The sequence below is a fragment of the Pundamilia nyererei genome, unplaced genomic scaffold (genome assembly GCF_000239375.1).
Source record: "Pundamilia nyererei isolate P.nyererei 1_Seehausen unplaced genomic scaffold, PunNye1.0 scaffold00238, whole genome shotgun sequence".
Classification (NCBI taxonomy): Eukaryota; Metazoa; Chordata; class Actinopteri; order Cichliformes; family Cichlidae; genus Pundamilia; species Pundamilia nyererei.
Window position 1 is genome coordinate 780,689 of NW_005187639.1, and position 20,368 is coordinate 801,056.

The 20,368-nt window shown below is 48.8% G+C and overlaps 3 protein-coding genes across 10 annotated transcripts in view; 1 reads left to right on the plus strand and 2 right to left on the minus strand.

Moving 5' to 3' along the window:
• Nucleotides 1-129: 129 nt before the first annotated feature.
• Nucleotides 130-9,925, minus strand: fhip2b (FHF complex subunit HOOK interacting protein 2B). 4 transcript variants are annotated; one of them, XM_005749207.1, is made up of 18 exons: nucleotides 9,862-9,925; nucleotides 8,083-8,161; nucleotides 7,899-7,984; nucleotides 7,739-7,822; nucleotides 7,106-7,210; nucleotides 6,575-6,694; nucleotides 6,347-6,502; nucleotides 5,966-6,159; nucleotides 5,765-5,876; nucleotides 3,291-3,367; nucleotides 3,052-3,205; nucleotides 2,807-2,967; nucleotides 2,621-2,731; nucleotides 2,432-2,522; nucleotides 2,200-2,349; nucleotides 1,976-2,116; nucleotides 1,788-1,888; nucleotides 130-1,047 (listed from the first exon to the last, which is right to left on the minus strand). In XM_005749207.1, the coding sequence occupies exons 3-18, from the start codon at nucleotides 7,932-7,934 to the stop codon at nucleotides 945-947; spliced, it is 1,896 nt and encodes a 631-aa protein (XP_005749264.1). In that variant the 5' UTR covers nucleotides 7,935-7,984; nucleotides 8,083-8,161; nucleotides 9,862-9,925; the 3' UTR covers nucleotides 130-944. The 4 variants fall into 4 exon arrangements, with proteins under 4 accessions (XP_005749264.1, XP_005749262.1, XP_005749261.1 ...); XM_005749205.2 differs by having other exon boundaries at nucleotides 9,872-9,907; XM_005749204.2 differs by lacking the exon at nucleotides 9,862-9,925 and adding an exon at nucleotides 9,243-9,437.
• Nucleotides 9,410-18,651, plus strand: LOC102193913 (gelsolin-like). 5 transcript variants are annotated; one of them, XM_005749202.1, is made up of 20 exons: nucleotides 9,410-9,474; nucleotides 9,838-9,934; nucleotides 10,879-11,079; nucleotides 11,264-11,418; nucleotides 12,482-12,646; nucleotides 12,710-12,769; nucleotides 12,851-12,940; nucleotides 13,148-13,237; nucleotides 13,333-13,465; nucleotides 13,650-13,738; nucleotides 13,849-13,977; nucleotides 14,047-14,133; nucleotides 16,362-16,495; nucleotides 16,606-16,696; nucleotides 16,779-16,949; nucleotides 17,237-17,411; nucleotides 17,484-17,605; nucleotides 18,041-18,118; nucleotides 18,197-18,257; nucleotides 18,425-18,651. In XM_005749202.1, exons 3-20 carry the CDS (start codon nucleotides 10,887-10,889, stop codon nucleotides 18,586-18,588), a joined length of 2,187 nt encoding a protein of 728 aa, XP_005749259.1. In that variant the 5' UTR covers nucleotides 9,410-9,474; nucleotides 9,838-9,934; nucleotides 10,879-10,886; the 3' UTR covers nucleotides 18,589-18,651. The 5 variants fall into 5 exon arrangements, with proteins under 5 accessions (XP_005749259.1, XP_005749258.1, XP_005749255.1 ...); XM_005749201.1 differs by lacking the exons at nucleotides 9,410-9,474; nucleotides 9,838-9,934 and adding exons at nucleotides 9,945-10,026; nucleotides 10,104-10,175; XM_005749198.2 differs by lacking the exons at nucleotides 9,410-9,474; nucleotides 9,838-9,934 and adding an exon at nucleotides 9,945-10,045.
• A 71-nt stretch (nucleotides 18,652-18,722) lies between these two features.
• The window catches only part of LOC102193617 (disabled homolog 2-interacting protein-like), a 53,183-nt gene continuing 51,537 nt past the window's right edge, over nucleotides 18,723-20,368 (minus strand). The window contains exons 22-23 of the mRNA XM_013914937.1: nucleotides 20,022-20,109; nucleotides 18,723-19,599 (exon numbers count right to left, since the gene is read on the minus strand). Of these exons, the coding sequence (XP_013770391.1) occupies nucleotides 19,429-19,599; nucleotides 20,022-20,109 (259 nt within the window). The 3' untranslated portion in view covers nucleotides 18,723-19,428. The remainder of the gene's footprint in view (nucleotides 19,600-20,021; nucleotides 20,110-20,368) is intronic.

Consider the following 20,368-nt stretch of genomic DNA (forward strand, 5'->3'; position numbering starts at 1 on the left):
GATCAGTGACACACACACACACACACACACACACACACACACACACACACACACACACACACACACACACACACACACACACACACACACACTTTCTTTGGTGAAACTTTCAAGGACACCACGACAGACGGCTGTCAGCACTTTTATTGTCTCACACATGAAACTCTTCATCATCATCATCAATTATACAAAGCTTTTTCATACTGTTTGCTCAGTGGACCAAAAGTATGTGGACAGGTGTTCCTGCCAAAGGGAGGAGTGACTTCGATGTGACACTCGCCATGTGAAAGCAGCAGGAAGTCCATCAGGCAGTAAAGTTTCATCCAGTGAAGCTGATAAACAGTTGCTCTCTTTCACCAGAAACTAAGCAACATGGTTGCACGGTGATTGACAACATTTAGGGCGGGGCTAATGATGAATGAGGACTCGGCCCCATGAGGGTTTCTCTGTATTTAAATGCGTGTTCAGCCAATCAGACGGCTCATTAACCCTGGCTCCATTCATCAAACCGCGCCCACACAGTCAATGAGATTCACTGACATGTCACATGACAGGCATTGCTCGCTTTGACAGTGTGTTTAATCGCAGTTTCTAAGTGTAACGTGCTGACATCACTCCATGTGATCGTCCAATGGGAACGTCTCACTGACATGTGACACATTCAAAACTGGACTCTGACACCACTTCCTGTTTGTTTAAAATCAGCTAAAGACTAAAACCATAAATAAACGTGCTGACCAATCAAACGCAGAGTGACGCCGAGGTGTTCAGGTCGCCTCAGAAACGGCACCAAGACATCGGCCAGCTTTTCGCTATACAAGAAGAACTTAAAAAAAAACAAAAAAACACTTGAAGACTCTGAATCTGCTTCTTCCTCCCAGGTGCACCTGCAGCAGGTGAGCCAATGTTTACATGTTGATCTGTAATCCAAAGTTCCAGGTGACTCAGTCCTGGTCCTGGGGCAGCTTGACGAAGGCGATGGCAGCAAGCTCCTTGCAGAACTCCTCGAGGACGATGACTCCTTTGAGCAGGGTCAGGTGATCCAGTCTGTGGACACACCCACAGGAGAACTCGGGTGAACACAGGACCAGCAGCGCTCACAGTCAAAACAGCTGAGTTCAGTACAGGTGGAGTCTGGAGTACGACAGCAGACTGCACAGGGCTGCAGCTACTGATCACCGAGTAATCGAGTAAGAACATTTTTGTCTTATTAATGAGCGATAATAAACACACAAAGAGAGAAAACTTCTTATTTGTAAGCACTTGAAACAGTTTTTATATCATTTCAAAGCCTTGTAATAAATCTAGGGCTCCTCGCGCCCCCCTCTAGACTCACGCCTGTACACTTCCATGTAAAACGTGACGGCTGCCGTCAGCCTGGAGCGAACTGTGGGGTTAAAACATGCCTCAGATTATCTGGAGAGCTGTGTGTGTGTGTGTATGACACAAGCGGCGGTGGGTGGAGCCTACTTCACATCACGGTTTGTTGAGGCTCCGACTCCTGCAGCTCTTTCCCAGTCAAGGTTCTAATGGTGGACACCATGTTTCCTGTCACGCTACCGTCTCCCTAACGGCTCCGCCTCTATGCTCTTCCCGCCTCGTTTCTACTGCAGCAGCTTTCACTCGAAACGCTCGTGTTTCCGTCATTAACACATTAAACAAGCATCAAAGAAGAATTTGTGCAGAGACATTTTATAATCGAGTCACTCGATGAGTCGCTGCAGCCCTGGTAAGTGTGTTTACGGCGCCAGGCGTGGCTGGAGTGAGGTGTTACAGCAGGTAGTTACCCGGGGTCGTGCGGCAGGCCCAGCAGCGCTCTCCTGGTGTTCAGCAGTCGCTCGCTCAGGTTAGAGACCTGCTGGATCCTCTGCATCAGCTCTCCCATCACCTGGCACACACACAGGTGATAAAACAGACATGCCCTAACTTAAAAACAAATGCATGGCCCCGCCCTCCTCTGGAGAACGTGTCTCACCCTGATGAGGACAGAGAAGAGTGACCTGGAGGACTGAGACAGGTGTATGTAGGGGTTGAGCAGGTATTCGTGCAGCAGAGGGTGGCTGAACGCCGACAGCCTGGAGAGAACAGCCGTCAGCTGCAGGTTCAACTCGTACGGCTGCAAACACACGACATCATCGTCATCACCTGCACAGGTGAGCCAGGGGGAACCACGTAGGGCACAGGTGTGTGTCTGTGTACCTGCTCCAGGAGGCGTCCCAGACGGTCAAAGAGAACTTTTAGCAGGTGACCTTCAAAGAAGGAGGCGGAGTCTTTACCTGACGACAGGGAAAGGGGGGGGGGAGTAAGCGGCCAATCCCAGGACAGCGAGAGAGCCTGACACTCGGTCACCTGAGGAAATGGGAGGAGTCAGACAGGGTTTGACTGTAGGGTCAGAGACCAGTGACAGCTGTGTGTGTGTGTGTCTTCTGACCAGTGTGTGAGCGTCGTGGACGTACGTCTCGTATCCTCCTTCCTGCAGCAGCTGAGACGACCGCACCTGAACAGGAACCAAACACAGGAAACTACACACACACACACACACACACACACACACACAGTCGTGTTTTGTTCCTCGGGTTAACTCGTTATTCTCTGTGCGGCGCAGCTTCAGGTGCATTACCTGTTGATGACATCATCAGCTGTCTGGGGTCCGGGTGGAGGAGGCGGAGGGGGGTGGGGACTGTCTGAGAAGGTCAGGCTGTCGGAAAAGAAGGGGTCGTCCTCTGGGTCTCTGACACACAGGAAACGCATCATCAGCCGCGGACAGCTAAGACACAGGCCAACCCGCCACACATGAAGCACCTACTCGCTGTCCTCGCCACTCTCCGTCTGCCGCTCCTCCTGTGCCGAGGCCGGTGGACTCAGGTAACTCTGAGTGTGCAGGAAACTCAGCACCAGCACGTCCAACACGTCCCTGTGAGGCTTCTGGAGCAGCTCCTCCACCAGACAGAGCGACACCATGCTGATCTGAGGACACACAGTCGTTTCTATGCTTCCCGTCTCTGCACTCTAGCTAGCTGCAGGTGTCAGCTCGAGTGGGCGTGCTCTCACCTGGTCAGAGATGTGGTCGCAGCGGCGCAGCAGCGGCTGAGCGGCGTCGCTCCGCAGCAGGAAGTGGACGAGCTGATCCAGCAGAGATGAGGACTGGACGAGCCTGACAGTGGCACAGAGGACGGAGGTGGAGCCCAGCACCACCTGCTCACACCTAAACACACACAAACACACACCTAAGATCTGATAGGACCCCCACTTCCTGTGAGGAGGATGACGATGGATGATGAAGGACTCACGTGTCCAACAGCTGAGGCTGAAGAAGCTCCACCAACCAGAGCTGATGAACACACACAGCCAACTTCACTGACAACACCTGTAGACACACACACACACACACGCACACACAGAGTGAGGTGTGAGTGGAGATTAGATGGTTTTGTTAGCATTAGCAATAGCTTAGCAGCAGTGTTAGCATTAGCACTATCAAATGTATCTTGATGCAATCACCCAGGCACGGAAACGAGTTGGTTCTGTTCATCTGGCAACAACGTAGCAACAACCACTGATTGATGATCTCACACACACACACACACACACACACACACACACACACACACACACACACACACACCTGTTTATGCTAATGATCATAAACTGATCATAAACTGAGCTCACAGCCCGCTGTTCACCAGTGCTGCTCGTGTCAGCTATTGTGCAGATGTCCTGCTTACGAGGTTGGAGACCTGCAGTCAGCTGATGATGAAACCTTTTCTACGTCCAGATGAACAGAAGCAGCCTTTGGGAACCATCAGCTGTACTACAGCGCTGAGGATCATGACATCATCAGCTTGACGCATCATGGGACCGTGGTTAACACGAGCTGGCGATGGAGCAGACGCAGGTAGAAGCTGTGTTTACTTTGAAAGTTAAATCGAGGACATTGCCCAATATGTGCAAATAAAGAATAGTAAGTCACCCCATCTTCACTGTACACGAGGCATCCCTCAGTTCAAGTCTAGGCCCCTGGTTATGTTCACCCTATGACTTGCTCAGTGTGTGCAAAAATGTAGACACAATTATTTATGCTGATGATATGGTAATTGTTACACAAGCCAAACTGCTGATGATGCAGCCCATCAGCTTTCATTGGCATTACATGATTTACAAAAACGGCGGAATGACTCATGTCTGTGCCTTAATGTTAAAAAGACCGTATCAGTGATCTTTAGTAAAACTATAACAACCGTGGCTGCAGTGAAAGTTCGCTTGGGTGCACAAGAACTAATTATTGTTGAGGAATTTAAGTATTTGGGAGTGCTGCTAGACTCACACACAAACAAAGGAGTGAAAACTGTAAATGTTAACATACACAACTTTAGACATATCCGCACATCATTAACAGACACAGCAGCGACTACATTGCTGCACTCTATGACACTGGCTCATATTGAATTTATATAGAGAGATATAGATAGATAGATAAATTGAATCATATTGGTAATTTACAAAGTTATACATGGTCTGGCGCCTCCACCAATGAGTGATTTTATTAAACAAAAGTCTAGCAGTGTTGCCTCGACTGACCCGAGCCACTGTGAGAGGGGATTGTGAATCTGCATTTAGACCTTTTCACAGATGCTCTGTCATATCAGGGAGTGAGCTTCTGGAATAGTCTTCCTTTGCAAGCGAGGGAAAGTTTCCCTCTCTGTAAGAGTCACTTAAAGGGCGGCTGAGGGACACAATAAGATGTAATCATGCTTCATATTGGATGTGAAAAAGAGTTAGTGTATTACAAAAAGGGAAACGACTATTAGTGTAATGTGTGAGTGCAATATCAGCACAGTCAGGGCATGTGCAACACTGTGCAATATAACTGATGTGTTTCCGTTCTCTATACTGTCCTCTGTTGTGCATTCTTGTTGTCATTGTTTGTTCTAATATGATGTGATCACTTTTTTGTCCTTGTCACATGACCTGTAAAAAGTGTCTCTGTATGTTTTTCCTAATGTGTGTGTAACAGCAGCCTGCCAGAGGGTCTGCAGATGGAAATAAGCCCAAGGCTGCAATCTGGCATAATTACATTTGTTAGAATGTTCATTAAAAAAAACAGCGGGCTGCTGTAGCAGCGCGGTGTGAGCAGACTATCAGCTGGACAGAGGACGTCTCAAAGGACGTGCTGACGGTGCAGGTGAGCTCGAACATTTACCTGTTTACAGCCTTTGACACACGGCGAGGACAACACGGAGAAAGAGCCTGCAGACTGGAAGCATCCTTTGGTCACATGACACTAAAGCTTTCTGCCCACAGACAGTGAGCTGTGTAATGTGAGGCTACAACCCAAAGACCGGCCTCTTCCACAGTCAGCTCACAGTTGGCCCACAGCGAGCCCACAGTCACGGTCCCTGCCAGGAGAGCGTCACACCTGGAGGACCTGAGACGGTCCAAAGATTGCTCAGGTCATGAGTGTGAGCAGCACGGCGAGTCGTTCGCACCCTGGATGCTGCAGGAGAAATTCATCGCTCTGTTTAGCGGCACGCAGGAAAAACTGAAGAGCTCGTCACAGTCGCACACACCCGAGTGTGAGCTTGAACCTGTTGGATGTGCGCACCTTTGCAGGAGCTCATTTACATGAGTCTTCCTCCGTATCACCTGTTGGTTTCTCTGTTTACATTTTGCGTGGACAGCATGGCAGCAGCTACCCACAAAGCACTGGCATCCCTGAGCATTATTAGCATTACTAGCAGCTGTGTACCTGTCATGGTAGTATTACCTGTGGTGCCTGTCTCATCAGGTGATCCAGGAAGTCCAGCCAGCAGAAGAAATTGATCATGTGACCCACAGACTGTGAGCTGGGGTCAGTGCTGAGGTGAGAGAACTGAGAGCTGAGGGGAAGAGGAAATGCTGCAGTACACCAGTCTGCAGTACTGCATCGTGCACTACTGTGTGTGTGTGCGCGTGTGTGTGTTCTTACCTCCAGGGCGTGTGAGGCCAGCTCTGCAGCTCTGCAGCGTCCTCCATAGGCAGCAGGGAGTAGAGGTCCTGCAGCCTCACAGCCAGCAGCTCTCCCAGCTGGGTGTGAGTGCTCAGCAGCTCCCCTGAGAACCCAGCCTGCAGCCCGCAGAGCAGCAGGAGGCTCTCGTGGGCCTTCAGACACACTGAGGTGCTCTGTGAAGGGACAGTGATGAAGCGGTCCGTCGTTAGTGCAACACACAGGGTCGCTGCCGCCGACTGCGATTGGTCAGAGCTCACAGTGCTGCGTGCTGACGTCTCTGCTCGTCAAAACTTACTGTCATCTTTCATTTTCCAGTTATTCAGACGGCACCTGAATGCACCGCGAGTTCGGGTTACTGACCTGGCTCTTAGTGAGACCCAGCAGGGCCCTCAGCAGACAGCTCTCTGATTGGATGGGGCCGCAGGGCAGCGGAGGATCTGTCCCCCGACTGGATGCCTGCATGCTGCTCTCTGATTGGTCAGAGCTCAGTGTACTGCTTACTGGTTGGTCTGGAAGCTGAAAACAAAGATAAAAGTCATGAGCTCAGATCACGTGACAGGAAGTGGACCTAAGACCTTCTGAGGTTACCTGTAAGACGTATCTGAGCGTGTGGGGATCCTGCTTCACTCTGGAGCAGACGACCAATAGGAACTGAGCTTCCTCCTTTTCAGTCTGGGAACCAGGAAGCGCACAGAGGCAAATCAGCTTCTATGGGGCGGAGCACATAGTGACATCATCAGCACGGGCAGTGGTAGAGAGAAAGTGAAGAACGGTTAGCTTTATTGGGAAGATTTAAATAAAAATAAGCAGCTTGAGCTTAGCAGCATCAGTGTCCTTAGGTGTCCTCAGGTGTCCAGGCTTCAGGTCTGTCCCCTGCGGGCTGTCCCCCAGGTGGCTGAGAGATAAAACGCTGCCTTGTTTCCTCTGTGCTGTGCTCAGGTGGAGTGTCTCACCTGCCTACGCTCTGACGACCTCACTACACTGTCTGTAACCTAAACTTCCTGCTGTGTGCGTGTCACTGTAAGCCGTGTGAGGACTGACAACACCTGCAGACACACACAGGACTGACCGGCACAGATGAGCCTCTGCAGTGTGCTGTAGATGTTCCACCTGGTTTACCTGCACAGGTCTGTAGACGTTCACCAGCTGCAGCAGAGGCTTCTGCACCTGAGACAGGAGCTTGGAGAAGAAGAGGAGCACCTGCTGGGACATCCCTGGAGGATACTGAGAGAGGACAGAAGAGTTACAGTGTTAGCTCACAGTTCACCGCGTTTCTGCTCTGAAGCTAAAACTGGATTCAGCACAGAGACCCTCACCTGGAGACAGGTGTTCCTACAGACTGTAAACAAACAATGGCTGCTTCGGACTAACGCTGCAGTCTTTGTAAAGCAGACTATTCTTGCTGTAAAACCTGATCTCTGAGCTCTAAATCAGGACTTCACCAGCTGATGTCACAATGTCTGCTTCCATCGTTCATATACAGTCTGTGGGTTACACAGGAAAGATCCACCAATCAGAGCTGTGAGCTCCTAACGCTACAAGCCATAAAACCTGACCACGCAGCTCAGTCTCAGTGCCAGGTACTAAAACAGGAAGTAAACAGCGAGCTGGTCCTCTAAGATGGGCACGTTAGCCTTTCAGACAGGAAGTGAACTCATCAACCTGAACATTTATGACTGAAGAGCAGGATCATCATCATCATCATCCTAGCCTGCATCTTTCACTGTATCAGTGAGTGTGCAGCACCATTACCTGAGCCTTCCCCAGTGTGCACAGAGTCTCCAACAGCTTGTGCTGCAGCAGGTACTCCATACAGGCTCCTGTGTCCTCCACGGCCTGATCAATACAGACAGGACATTCAATACTCTGATGGATATGCTGATCAATACAGCTCTGAGTCACACTGACGCACCTGCTGCTTCTCCTCGTACACCAGGATGTCCAACATCTGTCTGAGATGCCAGGGGATGTCCGTCTGTCTGACAGGACGACTGTCATCTACACACACACACACACACACACACACACAAAAGAGGAATTCAATTGGCTGGTTGTGTGGCTGTGGTAACAACTAGCTGCAGGTTAAAGAGCCTCACCTGTCGTATCGATATAATAATTGGTGATTGATTTCCAGTGATCGACAAACGAGTCAAACAGCTCCACCGTGGGCTCCCTCTGACAGACAGGTGAGATGTGAGGCGGAGTCAAAATGAGTTTAAGAATACTTAACAGACAGGAAGTCCAAAAAAAGCCACAGAGATGTGGTGTTTAGAAAAACTGTGTCTCAGCTGTTGTCCCCCATTATGGATGGAGATCTCACAGTCCAGGAAGGCTAACCAAGACCTTGGTGGCGTTCCAGGGTAGGTCAACAAAGCCCTGTGTTCCACTTCTTCCATGTACAAGTTGGACACACTGGGTGAAACTGGGGAACCCATGGCACACCCATGTTTCTACCTGGAGCACCTTGTATGTGAAACATGTGGAATGAAGACAGTTCCAAGAGCAAACACATGTCAGCTGAGACTGAAGAAGTCACCCGGACAAAACGTTTCTCCCACTGAAACGCTACGTCCAGATGAAGACAAATTTTGAGGGGCATTTCTTTACCTGGATCATTAAGCATGCATCAAGCCAGGGAACCAATCAGAGTGCTTCATCAGCCCTGACCTAAACCAGCTGAGTACAGATCCATAAAGCTGATCGGTGCCTTCATGTTCTCTGTACTCACTAGTTGCTTTGCCTTCAAACGGCTTGGTTCCGATATAGATCAGAACTTGTTAGCTGATTCAGCCAATTACAAGTGAGCTCCTGTCAGCCCCTCCCACGGCGGCTGACATCACAGCTCTGAGCACAGCAGCTTCTGTTTTGGTTCCAGCAGCTGTAGAACTTCATGTCCTGACCAGGTCACCTGTCTCGATCAGTTCACTAGGTTTATTTATAAAGCTGGTTTTAATTAATTTCAAAAAGCTTTACTGGTATACTCATTAGGTGACAGTGAAGTACAGTAACAGCTGGCACACATACCTGTCTGTCCTGTCTCTACCTGTGCGAGTTCCTGAGCCCTGACACAAACCTATCTCCAGCAGGTAAACACCTGGAGTACTCTGAAGCTAACGTTAGCACCTGTTAGCTTCTGTGTTTACGTTTCGGTGACAGCAGATTGGTCAGGGTCAGCAGTGACAAACAGCTCATCCGAGTGACTAACTTTGTCCAACTTTTCACGGAGCTAACAGCAGCTAACTAACTGCTAACTCACCGTCTCCAGCGCGTGCAGCAGCATGCTCGTGAACCTGCCGAACGTCTCCATTTTCCCGCCTAAACCGAGCGACCCCAGCCGACCGTCAGCCCGATTATTCCCGTTTATTCCCGGTTTTCTGCGACATGTCGACCAGCTGTGCTAACAGCTGAGCGCTCCGTGTCAAACGGAAACCTCCACGTAAACACATCCGATCGGAACTTTCACAATAAGACAAGGCCGTCAACGTAACGTATGCTGAGATTTCAGAATAAGACCTTCAATAATAGTTAAAAACAATCAATTCGAGAGTCGTCGGCTTTAATTAGTTTTAGTAATCAAATTAATTCTAAAAAGTTCAGCATTAAAGTCAGTGTTAGAAAGCATGATGACCTGCCTCTATCAGTCAGACAGTCTGACGTGAACTTTCAGTTAAATACGAAATTTTAAGGAATCACTGATTATTGTGTGAACCGCAGCATCGTAAATAAAATATGTTTAGTTATAAATAAAGTTTTTGAGTAGTTTGAATTCCGATTTCGTCACAGGTCACATGTGGATCAACCAGAGACACGCTTCTAATGCATTCTGTTCATTTCTGTATGAAAACATGTAGAAATATGCAGAAGACTAAAACAACCTAATTGCACCTGGAGCCGCACGGACAGCATCAGAGGGACGCTCAGCTGGTCTGAGCATTTGCATCGTCACAGGTGAGGTGAGGGAGGGGCTTCCTAGGTAAAAGGCGCTGCAGCCCCGCCCTCTTCTGTCAGAGACTCAGGTGGAGCTCAGTGAGAACGTCCAGGTGAGTTCCTCTGTTTCAGGTAAGTTTCTGTGACATCATTTCGAGCCTGTCATCAAGGTGATGTTTGTTTTCCGCAGAAGCTCTTCATCCTCCTCGTCATCCTCATCTTTCCTTTCCACAGTCAGTCTTGCTTCTCAGTAACTGCTCAGGTGTGTTTCCTCTGTGTTACCTGTGATCAGTGAGGAGGCATTCGCTGTCTGTCGGGTTTTCCTCTTCCTGCTTTTAAACTTCTTGATTTCAAATGTTTAAATATAGAAAACCTTCACTTACTGTTTCTGTGAATGCCACAGAGGTGACACACACACACACACACACACACACACACCATGCTAAAACATGCATGTCAAAACCAACTGTGTGTGTTGATGCAACCTGAACAGGTTGAAACTTGATAGATGTTTTCATACAGCCTCAGGGTTGGATGACCTGTGAGCTGTCAGGTGTGTTAGCTCATGTTTGCAGGTGTGTCAGAATTGGCACAGGTGTGTGTTTGTGTGTGTCAACCTCGCCCTGTGAAAAAAGAAGTGCACACAATGAACCAGGAACACAACGCTGTTAATACGACACACACACACACACACCTGTGCTATGGGAGCTGCAGTGAAATTCATCATCCAACAGCTCTGAGCTTTACGTGTGTTTTCGATTTTGATTGGGCTACAGCACACACCTGTTTGTTGTCCTGTGACTGATTTTAATGTTTTCATGACTTAGGGTTAGCCAGAGTAAGTAAATCTGATATTGTGGGTGGGGATTACATACACGCCACTGGTTAATGCTTCTGCCACGCCCCTTTCAGTGAAACATTTTCAGGTTGGACTGTTTTCTTTTCTGTGGCTCCGCCCCTTGTAGGTGACATCATGGTATCCCATTCAGAGTTTGAGCGTGCAGGGAAGGAGGCGGGGCTTCAGGTGTGGCGGGTGGAGAACATGGAGCTGGTTCCTGTTCCTGAGAGCCTGTATGGCCGGTTCTACATCGGCGATGCGTACCTGATCCTGAAGAGCACGAGCAACCGCAGCGGTGCCTTGCAGTACGACCTGCACTACTGGCAGGGTACTGCAGTATTTCACGTACTGATACTACTGCCACTAATACTGCTGGAGAACATGTCGTAGTGACAGTCGAAATAAATGCAAACGGGAAGTGGTGTAGCACTGTGACTCGTGATACTGCAGTACTTGGTGGTGGTTGCAGCTGACCAGCTGTTCTGCTCTCTGATTGGCCGACTGTCTCACAGGTTCAGCGTGTTCTCCGGATGAGAGCGGAGCAGCGGCTATTCTCACTGTTCAGATGGACGACTTCCTGCAGGGGGCGCCGGTCCAGTACCGCGAAGTACAGGGCTACGAGTCTGGTACCTTCACCGGGTACTTCAAATCTGGTCTCACATACATGGTAACTACAACACAAGTACTACTATTACTACTAGTAGTGCAACGATATTGAACCGTTCGATACAGTGCTTTCGGTTCGGTACGCATATGTATCGAACAATACAAAATCTTTAATTTATTTTATCAACTTTCCTTCTGACGATGCTGTCTGTGTTGAGCGCTCAGTGGATCTGCGCTCGACAGTGCAGCCTAGGCGGAGTAGTCGAACGCAGATTCACTGAGCGCAGGGCAAGCTAGCAAGACAGAAGTTAAGCTCTCCTTGCAACATGGCAAATTGAACCTCCCCCACCCTCATTCAGATCTGGTGTTTGGAATTATTTTGGTTTTCATGTGACGTATGACCCTGAAGGTAAGCGAGTCATGGACTAAAGTAAAACAGTATGTTGGATGTGCCACGCAATGCTCAGTTACATGGGTGGGAACTAGTGCGTTAGCGCAGTTAGCTCGTTAACGTGTTGGCCGTCCAGCCCCAGGCACGCGGTAGCTCTTTAACGGAGATTTGCCGTGTTGTGGCGTTAACATCATTTCAGATTAACGCTGACAGCACTAGTGGGAACACAACGAATATGACTGCACATTTACTCCGACATCATCCTCGTGCAAAGACAAGTGGAAGCAGACAAAAACAACAAGCAGCATGCTACAAACTTTACCCGAGTCATTTAGACAGCCGTTAGCACAGGATTCTCCTTATGGGGACCTGATATGTTTAATATGCTGCTGAGAATATAGCCCAGAAGAAGCGTATAGTAGAGCTTTTATTTTGGAAAGAGCCATTTCTCTGTAATGAACTCTCTTTTCCAAACATGAGTGATTTCTCCATCAGATTTATTATTTTATTACTTTGTTGTTTCAGCAACATTAAATTTAAAAACTGAACGTTTGAGTTAAAATATATATTTATAATTTTAATAAACGGCAAATTAAAAAGGCATGAACATTTTTTTGTATCGAACCGTGAATTTTGTGTATCGTTGCACCCCTAATTACTATGTGTACTTATGCTGATTCTGTGCTCATTAATGAGCTCATTCTAAATGATATCACTTCCTGTCTGGATACAGAAAGGGGGCGTGGCCTCAGGGTTCAAGCACGTGGTGACCAGTGATGTTGGTGATGTTAAGCGACTGCTGCATGTCAGAGGTCGGCGCGCTGTCAGGGCGACGGAGGTTCCTGTCAGTTGGGACAGCTTCAACCAGTCAGATAGCTTCATTCTGGACCTGGGACAGGTGAGGCAGGGGCGGGACAGGTGAGAGAGGGTGGTACAGCTGTAAACCTGTTTTTCTCTACAGGAAATTATTCAGTGGTCTGGTTCCCACAGCAACCACTTTGAGAAGCTGAAGGCAACCATGGTGAGTACTGACATCACCTAATTACGTCATCATTTTATGACGTCACAAAGCAGAATACCTGATTAATTAAATCTTCGACAGATGTCTAAGGGTATCCGTGACAATGAGAGGCGCGGGCGGGCTGAGCTCCAGGTCTGCGATGAAGGGGCGGAGCCAGAGAAGATGGTAGAGGTATGCAAATTGTGTGTAATGATTTCATCACAGACTCCTTAGCAGTACAGAAACGCACCACAGCTCAGTTCCTCTGGCGTCCAGCAGAAGCAGCAGTGAGGCACAATAGGCACATTTACAGCCTGATACAGAAACTGTTCTGCTGTTTAAGCTGCAGTGCATGATGGGACGTTCAGCTGACCTTTCACTGCTCTCTGTTGTGTTCAGGTTCTCGGGGAGAAGCCGGAGCTTTCAGAGTCTCAGGCTGACGACACCGAGACAGATGCCTCCAACAGGAAAGCGGCTCGTCTCTACAAGGTAACAAACTCTGGTGTTTCTCACCTGGATCGTCATCCAATCAGCTCTCCGTGGCTGCCCATGATGTCTGAAGATTTACACGTGACTCGTTTCAGGTGTCGAATGCAGGCGGAGACCTGGAGGTCACTGTGGTGGCCGAGGAGAGCCCGTTCTCCCAGAATACTTTGGTGTCCAGCGAGTGTTTCATTCTTGACAACGGAGCCAACGGACACATCTTCATCTGGAAAGGTGAGCACAACAGGTGTGAAACCAGCAAGACCCATCTGACAGGCCGGGAACTGGTCATGGAGAGGGAGCGCTCGTTTTTCCACCTGTGAATAAACTGAACGTCCGGAGGTCACCTGTCTGGATGAGCCTGAACAGAATGTAACACCTGCTGGTCCAAATTAACGGCGTGCGTGCGTGTATGCAGGTAAAGATGCAAACTCGGAGGAGCGTCACGCTGTCCTGAACACCGCAGAGTCGTTCATCTCAAAGATGAACTACCCCAGTTTCACACGGGTAGAGACACACACACACACACACACACACTTACAGTCTCACCTGAGATGAGCTGCATCAGGAAACAGGTGATCCGATTTTCCTGTCCTACCTGTGTTCCCGCCCCCCAGGTCCAGGTCCTTCCTGAGCACGGGGAGGGGCCGCTCTTCAAACAGTTCTTTAAGGACTGGAGGGGCCCCAGTGACACGGTCGGCATGGGAACCGCCTACGTGTCCAATAAGATTGCAAAGATGGAAAAGGTAAGCCAATCAGCTTCCAGGACTAAACTGTGCCGACCCAGACCAAAGCTGACTCCTGTGATTGGACAGGTGCCGTTTGATGCATCTACGCTCCACCAATCAGAAGGCATGGCGGCGCAGTATGGCATGGTCGACTGCGGGGACGGAGAAAAACAGGTGAGAACACCTGAATGTCGGCAGCTCAGGTACACGGTCACCTGACAAGCATGATGTTACTCAGGGCAGGTTTTCAGCCCTGAGTAACATCTGCAGGTTTCAGCTCAACAACGACAAGCTGAGAGGCTCCTGACTGACGAAACCCAGGGCAGTAAAGCTCCAGCGTGTGACTGACCTCACTGTAAGGCTGGCTCACCTGCTGCTGACCGATCCACCCGCCCACCTCTGTCACCTGTGTGTGCAGGCACACGGCGCTGCTGCAGAAGAAAGGACTCTCAGAAAATCGGCGACCATCTACCACTTCATAACGCCTTTCTGACTCTTCGCTAGGGATGGGTACCGGTGTCCGGTGCCATGATGGCACCGGTTCTGACATAAACGGTAGTAACCAGACCGAAAAGCAGCGCACATTTCGGTGCTTTATTTCGGTGCTTTTTTTTCCTGAGCTGTGAACACTTCTAGCCAATCATTTTACGTTTCCGAGGATAGTAGGCGGGTCCAGGTACGTACGTTCTTTTAGAGCAGAGCTACAGATTAAAAATGTCCAAGGCGAAGCGGTCAAAGTCTGGCTGTACTTCACAGCAAAAGATGCAAACTCAGCAGCAACAAGTGCTTTAAGCTGATACTGTGATACTGTCAAAGGAGGTAACCGTAGGTAACACCTCGAATCTGATAAAACACCTGGCGACGCATAGCAGGTTTTTTTTAAAAGCCCAGAAATGCGCCGTATTTGATAGCTTGCTGCGAGACCTCACACCGAGCACATCTACTGCGGGTGGGTTGCCTGTTATGCAACATCCCCCAAAAACACGAAGAGGAGAGTCCTGGCCCCTAGCCCTGCCAGTGTAGCAGAAATGATGACGGATGATGCAGCAGCAGCCGTTCTTCTCTGCGTGAGTAGCTAATTTACGTTGAGTAGGCTAACCACGTTATTACATTAATGCATGTAAGGTGAACTAGCAAACATCATCATAGCTACATGCAGCTGTCTTCTTGTTTGATGGCAGATACTCCCTTCACCCTGGCCAAAAAGGCTAAAATGACCAAAGAAAAAGTGGAAAACAGTTAAACATGAGAGGTTTTTGGACCAAGTTGGTGTTTTTTTCCATTGTTTAAGCTTCCAGCCAAGAGTGATACCATATATGCCCCATAGCTGCAGAAAAGGCTAACATTGTTATCTTTTTACAAAAAACAGCTGAACATGAGAGGTTTTTGGACCAATTTTGTGTTCTCCATTCTTTAAGCACCGGTTTGAGCACCGTTTGAGCACCGGCACCGTTTCAAAAGTACCGATTTGGCACCGGTATCGGATAAAACCTAAACGATACCCATCCCTACTCTTCGCTGTGTTCTGTTTGTATTTAATCGAGCTGATACCGGGGAGAAGCAAAGACCACCTCGTAAAGCATAACCTGTGATGTTGCAGAGCTCTGTGTGTGCTGAGCAAAGATGCATGAGCAGGCTTTTGGTGCTCTTTCTCTGGACTGACGCTGAACAAGCAGAAACCTGTAACGTGCCCTGCTCACCAGCACGGTTTGAAGTACCCGAAAGGCTGGTTCTGCTCAGCTGGACGTTTTCAGTGGGAGAAAATAATCCTCACCCTCCTCCTCCTCCAGTGTCAGCTGACTGCAGGTTTCAACATTATAAACGGGACATCTGCACAATGACTGAAACTAGCACCAATGACTAACAATGGTGAGGTCAGTTTATGATCATTAAAGGGTGCATTTTTTAAGGGCCTACCAGGTGTTAATGTGCAGACTGTCATGACCACTGATCACAGACAGTAAGGTAGAAACCTGCAGTCAGCTGAGACTGAAGGAGTCACCTGATGATGATGATGATGATGATGATGATGATGATGATGATGATGATGAAACGTTTCTCGCACTGAAAACGTCCAGATGAGCAGAACCAGCCTGTTTCCTTACCTGGATGACTGAGCGCCCATCAACAGGGTTTGAAGTACAGTACAAAGTAACTGTCACGCCTCCCTGACAGCCACATTATGACAGAACTAGCACTAATATTACTGAAGAACAAACTTATCAGGCTGTAAACATGCAGGATTGAGCCAAAGCGATGATCACCCATTACCAGCAGCTACCATCATTGGTTGTTTCCAACTTTTGGGTTTTTGATTTTAAAAAGCAATCTCCTTTTGAAAGCTGTGACGTCCGTGGCCGCAGAGCCGCCAGGCTTTACAAACAAGTCCGTCTCTGTCGTAGATTTGGAGGGTCGAAGGCTTGGAGAAGGTTCCCGTGGACTCAGCGTCCTACGGTCAGTTCTATGGAGGAGACAGTTATATCATCCTGTATCGCTACCAGCACAGCGACCGAAGCGGTCAGATCATCTACATGTGGTGAGGCGCTGCATGCGTGCTGGGATCCTCGGTCATGTCTCTCCACAGCAGGGTGCCATCTAGTGCTGGAAAACTTGCTTCTAATGTAGATGTTTTTATTCCCTCTATAGGCAGGGAGCGGAGTCTACCCAGGACGAGGTTGCGGCATCGGCCTTCTTGGCTGTTGAGGTGGATGATGAGCTGGAAGGAAGTGCTGTCCAGGTAAACCAGCTGGGAACGCTGAGCCCAGTCTGTTAACCCAACCCTCTGAGCAGGAAAGGCTCTTACTCTTACCTGTGTGCAGGTGCGGGTCATTCAAGGAAAAGAGCCCGCCCACCTCATGAGTCTGTTTGGCGACAAACCACTGGTGGTGTACAAGGGCGGGACTTCTAGAGAGAACGGCCAATCGGAAGCTGCAGACACTCGCCTGTTCCAGATAAGAGCCAATCCAGCAGGAAACACCAGAACTGTGGAGGTGAGGCGAGAACTGGAGCCCAGTGAAGACGGGTTCTTTCCTTTTAGAGTTTTAGTCCAGAAAATCAAAGTTCCTTTGGTTCAAAGAACGTCCCAGACTTCTGGTTGATAGACTTTGAGTCCAGAGAACTCTGAGGGCTCAGCATTTGAGTCCAGAACTTTAGTTTTAGCTCAGGAATATTTTGGTCCAAAAGGTTTTGGTTCAGATCTTCACGCCTTGCGACTGTCACGTCGTCTGAGCCTGCATTGGTTAGTCCAGGTGGAGCCTGACTCCTCTGCTCTTGTCAGGTGGAGCCGTCCTCCTCCCGTCTGAACTCCAATGATGTTTTCCTCCTGGTTTTGCCCTCTGGATCCTGGGTGTGGAAAGGCAGTAGAAGCAACCCAGACGAACTGAAGGGAGCCGAGCAGCTGGCTGAGATCCTGCATGTGACCCCCACCCTTCTGGACGAGGGGGAGGAGCAAGGTGGGGAGGACAGGTGAAATATTTACCAATGTGCACATACTAGAACCATAAACTGACCATCCGCGGTTACAGATGGATTCTGGGATACGCTGGGGGGGCAGCAGGACTACTGTCGGTCTGCTCGGCTGAAGAACCAGATGGAAGCTCATCCTCCCCGGCTGTTTGCCTGCTCCAACAAGACTGGAAATTTCAAGGTCTGTCAGCTCGTCACATGATTGGTTCTCCAGGAGCAAGGCCAACGTCACCATCATCGTTTACTACAAAGTTCTAGCAAAGCCAGTTTCATTTATACAAGATTAATCGGTCAACAATCAGCTCGATAGTTTCAGTTTCCACCTGAAGCTGAAACTAACTTCTAAATCCAGAGACACCTGGAGGCTAGACTTTATTATATCCTCTTTCAATTCAGTTTTAATTACAGTGCACAAAATCACAACAATAGTCTCCTAAATACACTTTAGACTGTAAAGTGAAGACAATAAAACAGAAAAGCAGAGGGCCGGCCGTCTGCTGTCACTGGCTGGGGGTGAGGGGAGGAGTGCGGGACAAAGACGCGCTGTGGAAGAGGCTGAATGTTGGTGACCAGGCTCGGTGCTAAACAAATCTTCACAGGTGAATCTGTGTTTCAGGTAGATGAAGTTCCAGGTGAGCTGACGCAGGATGATCTCGCTCCTGATGATGTCATGATCTTGGATACCTGGGACCAGGTGGGCGTCTCCTTCTGTTCATACAGTTAAAGATGTCTGCATCTCTTCGGTGTCCTCACGTCCTGCGTCCTGCTGCAGGTGTTCGTTTGGATTGGAAACGAAGCTCAGGAGGAGGAGAAGACTCGGGCGGTGACATCAGGTGAGACCGACAGGAGGCTAAAGTGGGCGTTACCTGGCAGTGTGTCCGATGTCCTCTGCTCTGAACTCGTCTAATATCTCGAAGGATCGGTTCAGTTGTAATTTAAAGTCTAAACTCGTAACTTTTGAGGCGTTTGAAATTTAAAAAAAAAAAAATTTTCCCTGCAGCTGAGCGCTACATCAAGAGTGACCCAGCCAATCGTGACCCTCGAACCCCCATTGTGACGGTGAAGCAGGGATTCGAACCGCCAACCTTCACCGGCTGGTTTCTGGGCTGGGAGTACGAATACTGGTCCATTAGCCCACTCCAGCGCTATATCCAGGCCCTGTGACCTCACTTCCTGTTTACCATTGACCTTTGAGCTGTCTGCATGAATAAAAGCTTTTTATCGACATGCACGTCTCTGTGTGTGATGAGCAGGTAGACGGTGTATTAGTTTATTGGAGCGTCTCTATAAGTACCAACGTGGATAAATAACAATAAGAGGAAACATAAACACGGAGACAGAAGCCACAGTGAGCACAGCAGAGACAGTCTGAGAGAGTCTGAGTGTGCACGTGTTCACAAACTATTCATCACAATTTAAAGTTTGGACCGCTTTACAATAAAATCTGGTGTTTACATTAAAATCAGAATTCTCTGAAACAACAAACTAGCATCTCTAACTCTCCCACGCCTCGCCCATGTGACCAAAATATTCAAAGCTACGGAAGCCCTGAGGGGCCAACACAATCACTTGGAGTTGTGGTGCTGCTTCTAGTCTTTGTGCTAAGCTAGACTAACCGGGATGAGGAAGTTTCCGTGAGGCAGCTCGGACACAAAGGTCGGACTGTTCCTTTAAAATACAATCGAAAGTCAAAGCGTCTAAAACAATTAATATGTTCCTCCAGCCTGGAGCCACGTACAGGTGGGGTTGCTTCATGTCTTGTCATAAAATGTCCATTTTGGTTTCGGGACCGTTTTTCTGATTTGTAACAGGAAGTACCAAAACGTAAACAGGATATGATGTCATACTCTAACTAGTTCAAAGAGAAAACGTGCAAAACAAAAACAGGAAATGAGTTGGATTAAGGTCAGAGGTTCATCTGTAAAAGTCTATGGGTTAGCCCCGCCTCTATGGGCCTCGTAAGGCTAAGCACCTCCCTCTCCTTGCAGTACAGCCAGTTAGAGCTCAGCAGTTGCCAGAGTTGCGGAACTCTCCGTTCTCGGTGATCTGCAGCGATGACGTGTTGCTCGGAGACAGGCCGTTCCTCTGTGATGTCACGGCATAACGCTCCTTCAGCTGAGTTAGAGCCGCCATCAGACGAGTGTTCGCTGCGTCAAGACTCGCAATCCTCTTCTCCTGAGAGTCAGACAGGTGAGACGGGCAGGTGAGACAGTAAGCTCAAAACAAACCTTTAGGTCCACTTATGTCCACCTGGGATCTTTAGTCAGCTGTCATTACAGCTGTTCCTGTTTGTGCTGCTAATACGCTTTAAATATAAAGAAGATTAAATGTTTTTCACTAACATATTTCACCTAATTATGATGTCGTACGCATAAAATGGTTTTACAGACATGCATCAAAACTCAGCTATGCTAGCTACTGTTAGCTTCATTCCGGGATGGAGAACAGCTCGAGACGTCTTTTAAGACGCCATAATGACGCTGGAGTAGCTTATGAGCACTTCCACCTGTTTCCACCATCACTGGGCAAAATATGGTCACTTCTACAGTCGTAAACTCTGAGGCTTCAAATACAGATTTCAGGTGATGGAGACGTACCTGTGCCTCTATAATCTTCTGCTTCGAGTCAACCACAGCCTGCATGTCAGAGTGATCCTTCTTTAACTCTTCCTCCACCGCCATCAACCTGCAGGTGATCAGACAGACAGGTGATCAGACAGACAGAGAGACAGACAAAAGGACGGACAGACAGACAGGCGATCAGACAAAGAGAGAGACAGGTGATCAGACAGACAGACAGACAGGTAATCAGACAGACAAATGGAGAGACAAGTGATCAGACAGACAGGTGATCAGACAGAGAGAGAGACAGGTGATCAGACAGACAGACAAATGGAGAGACAAGTGATCAGACAGACAGGCGATCAGACAGAGAGAGAGACAGG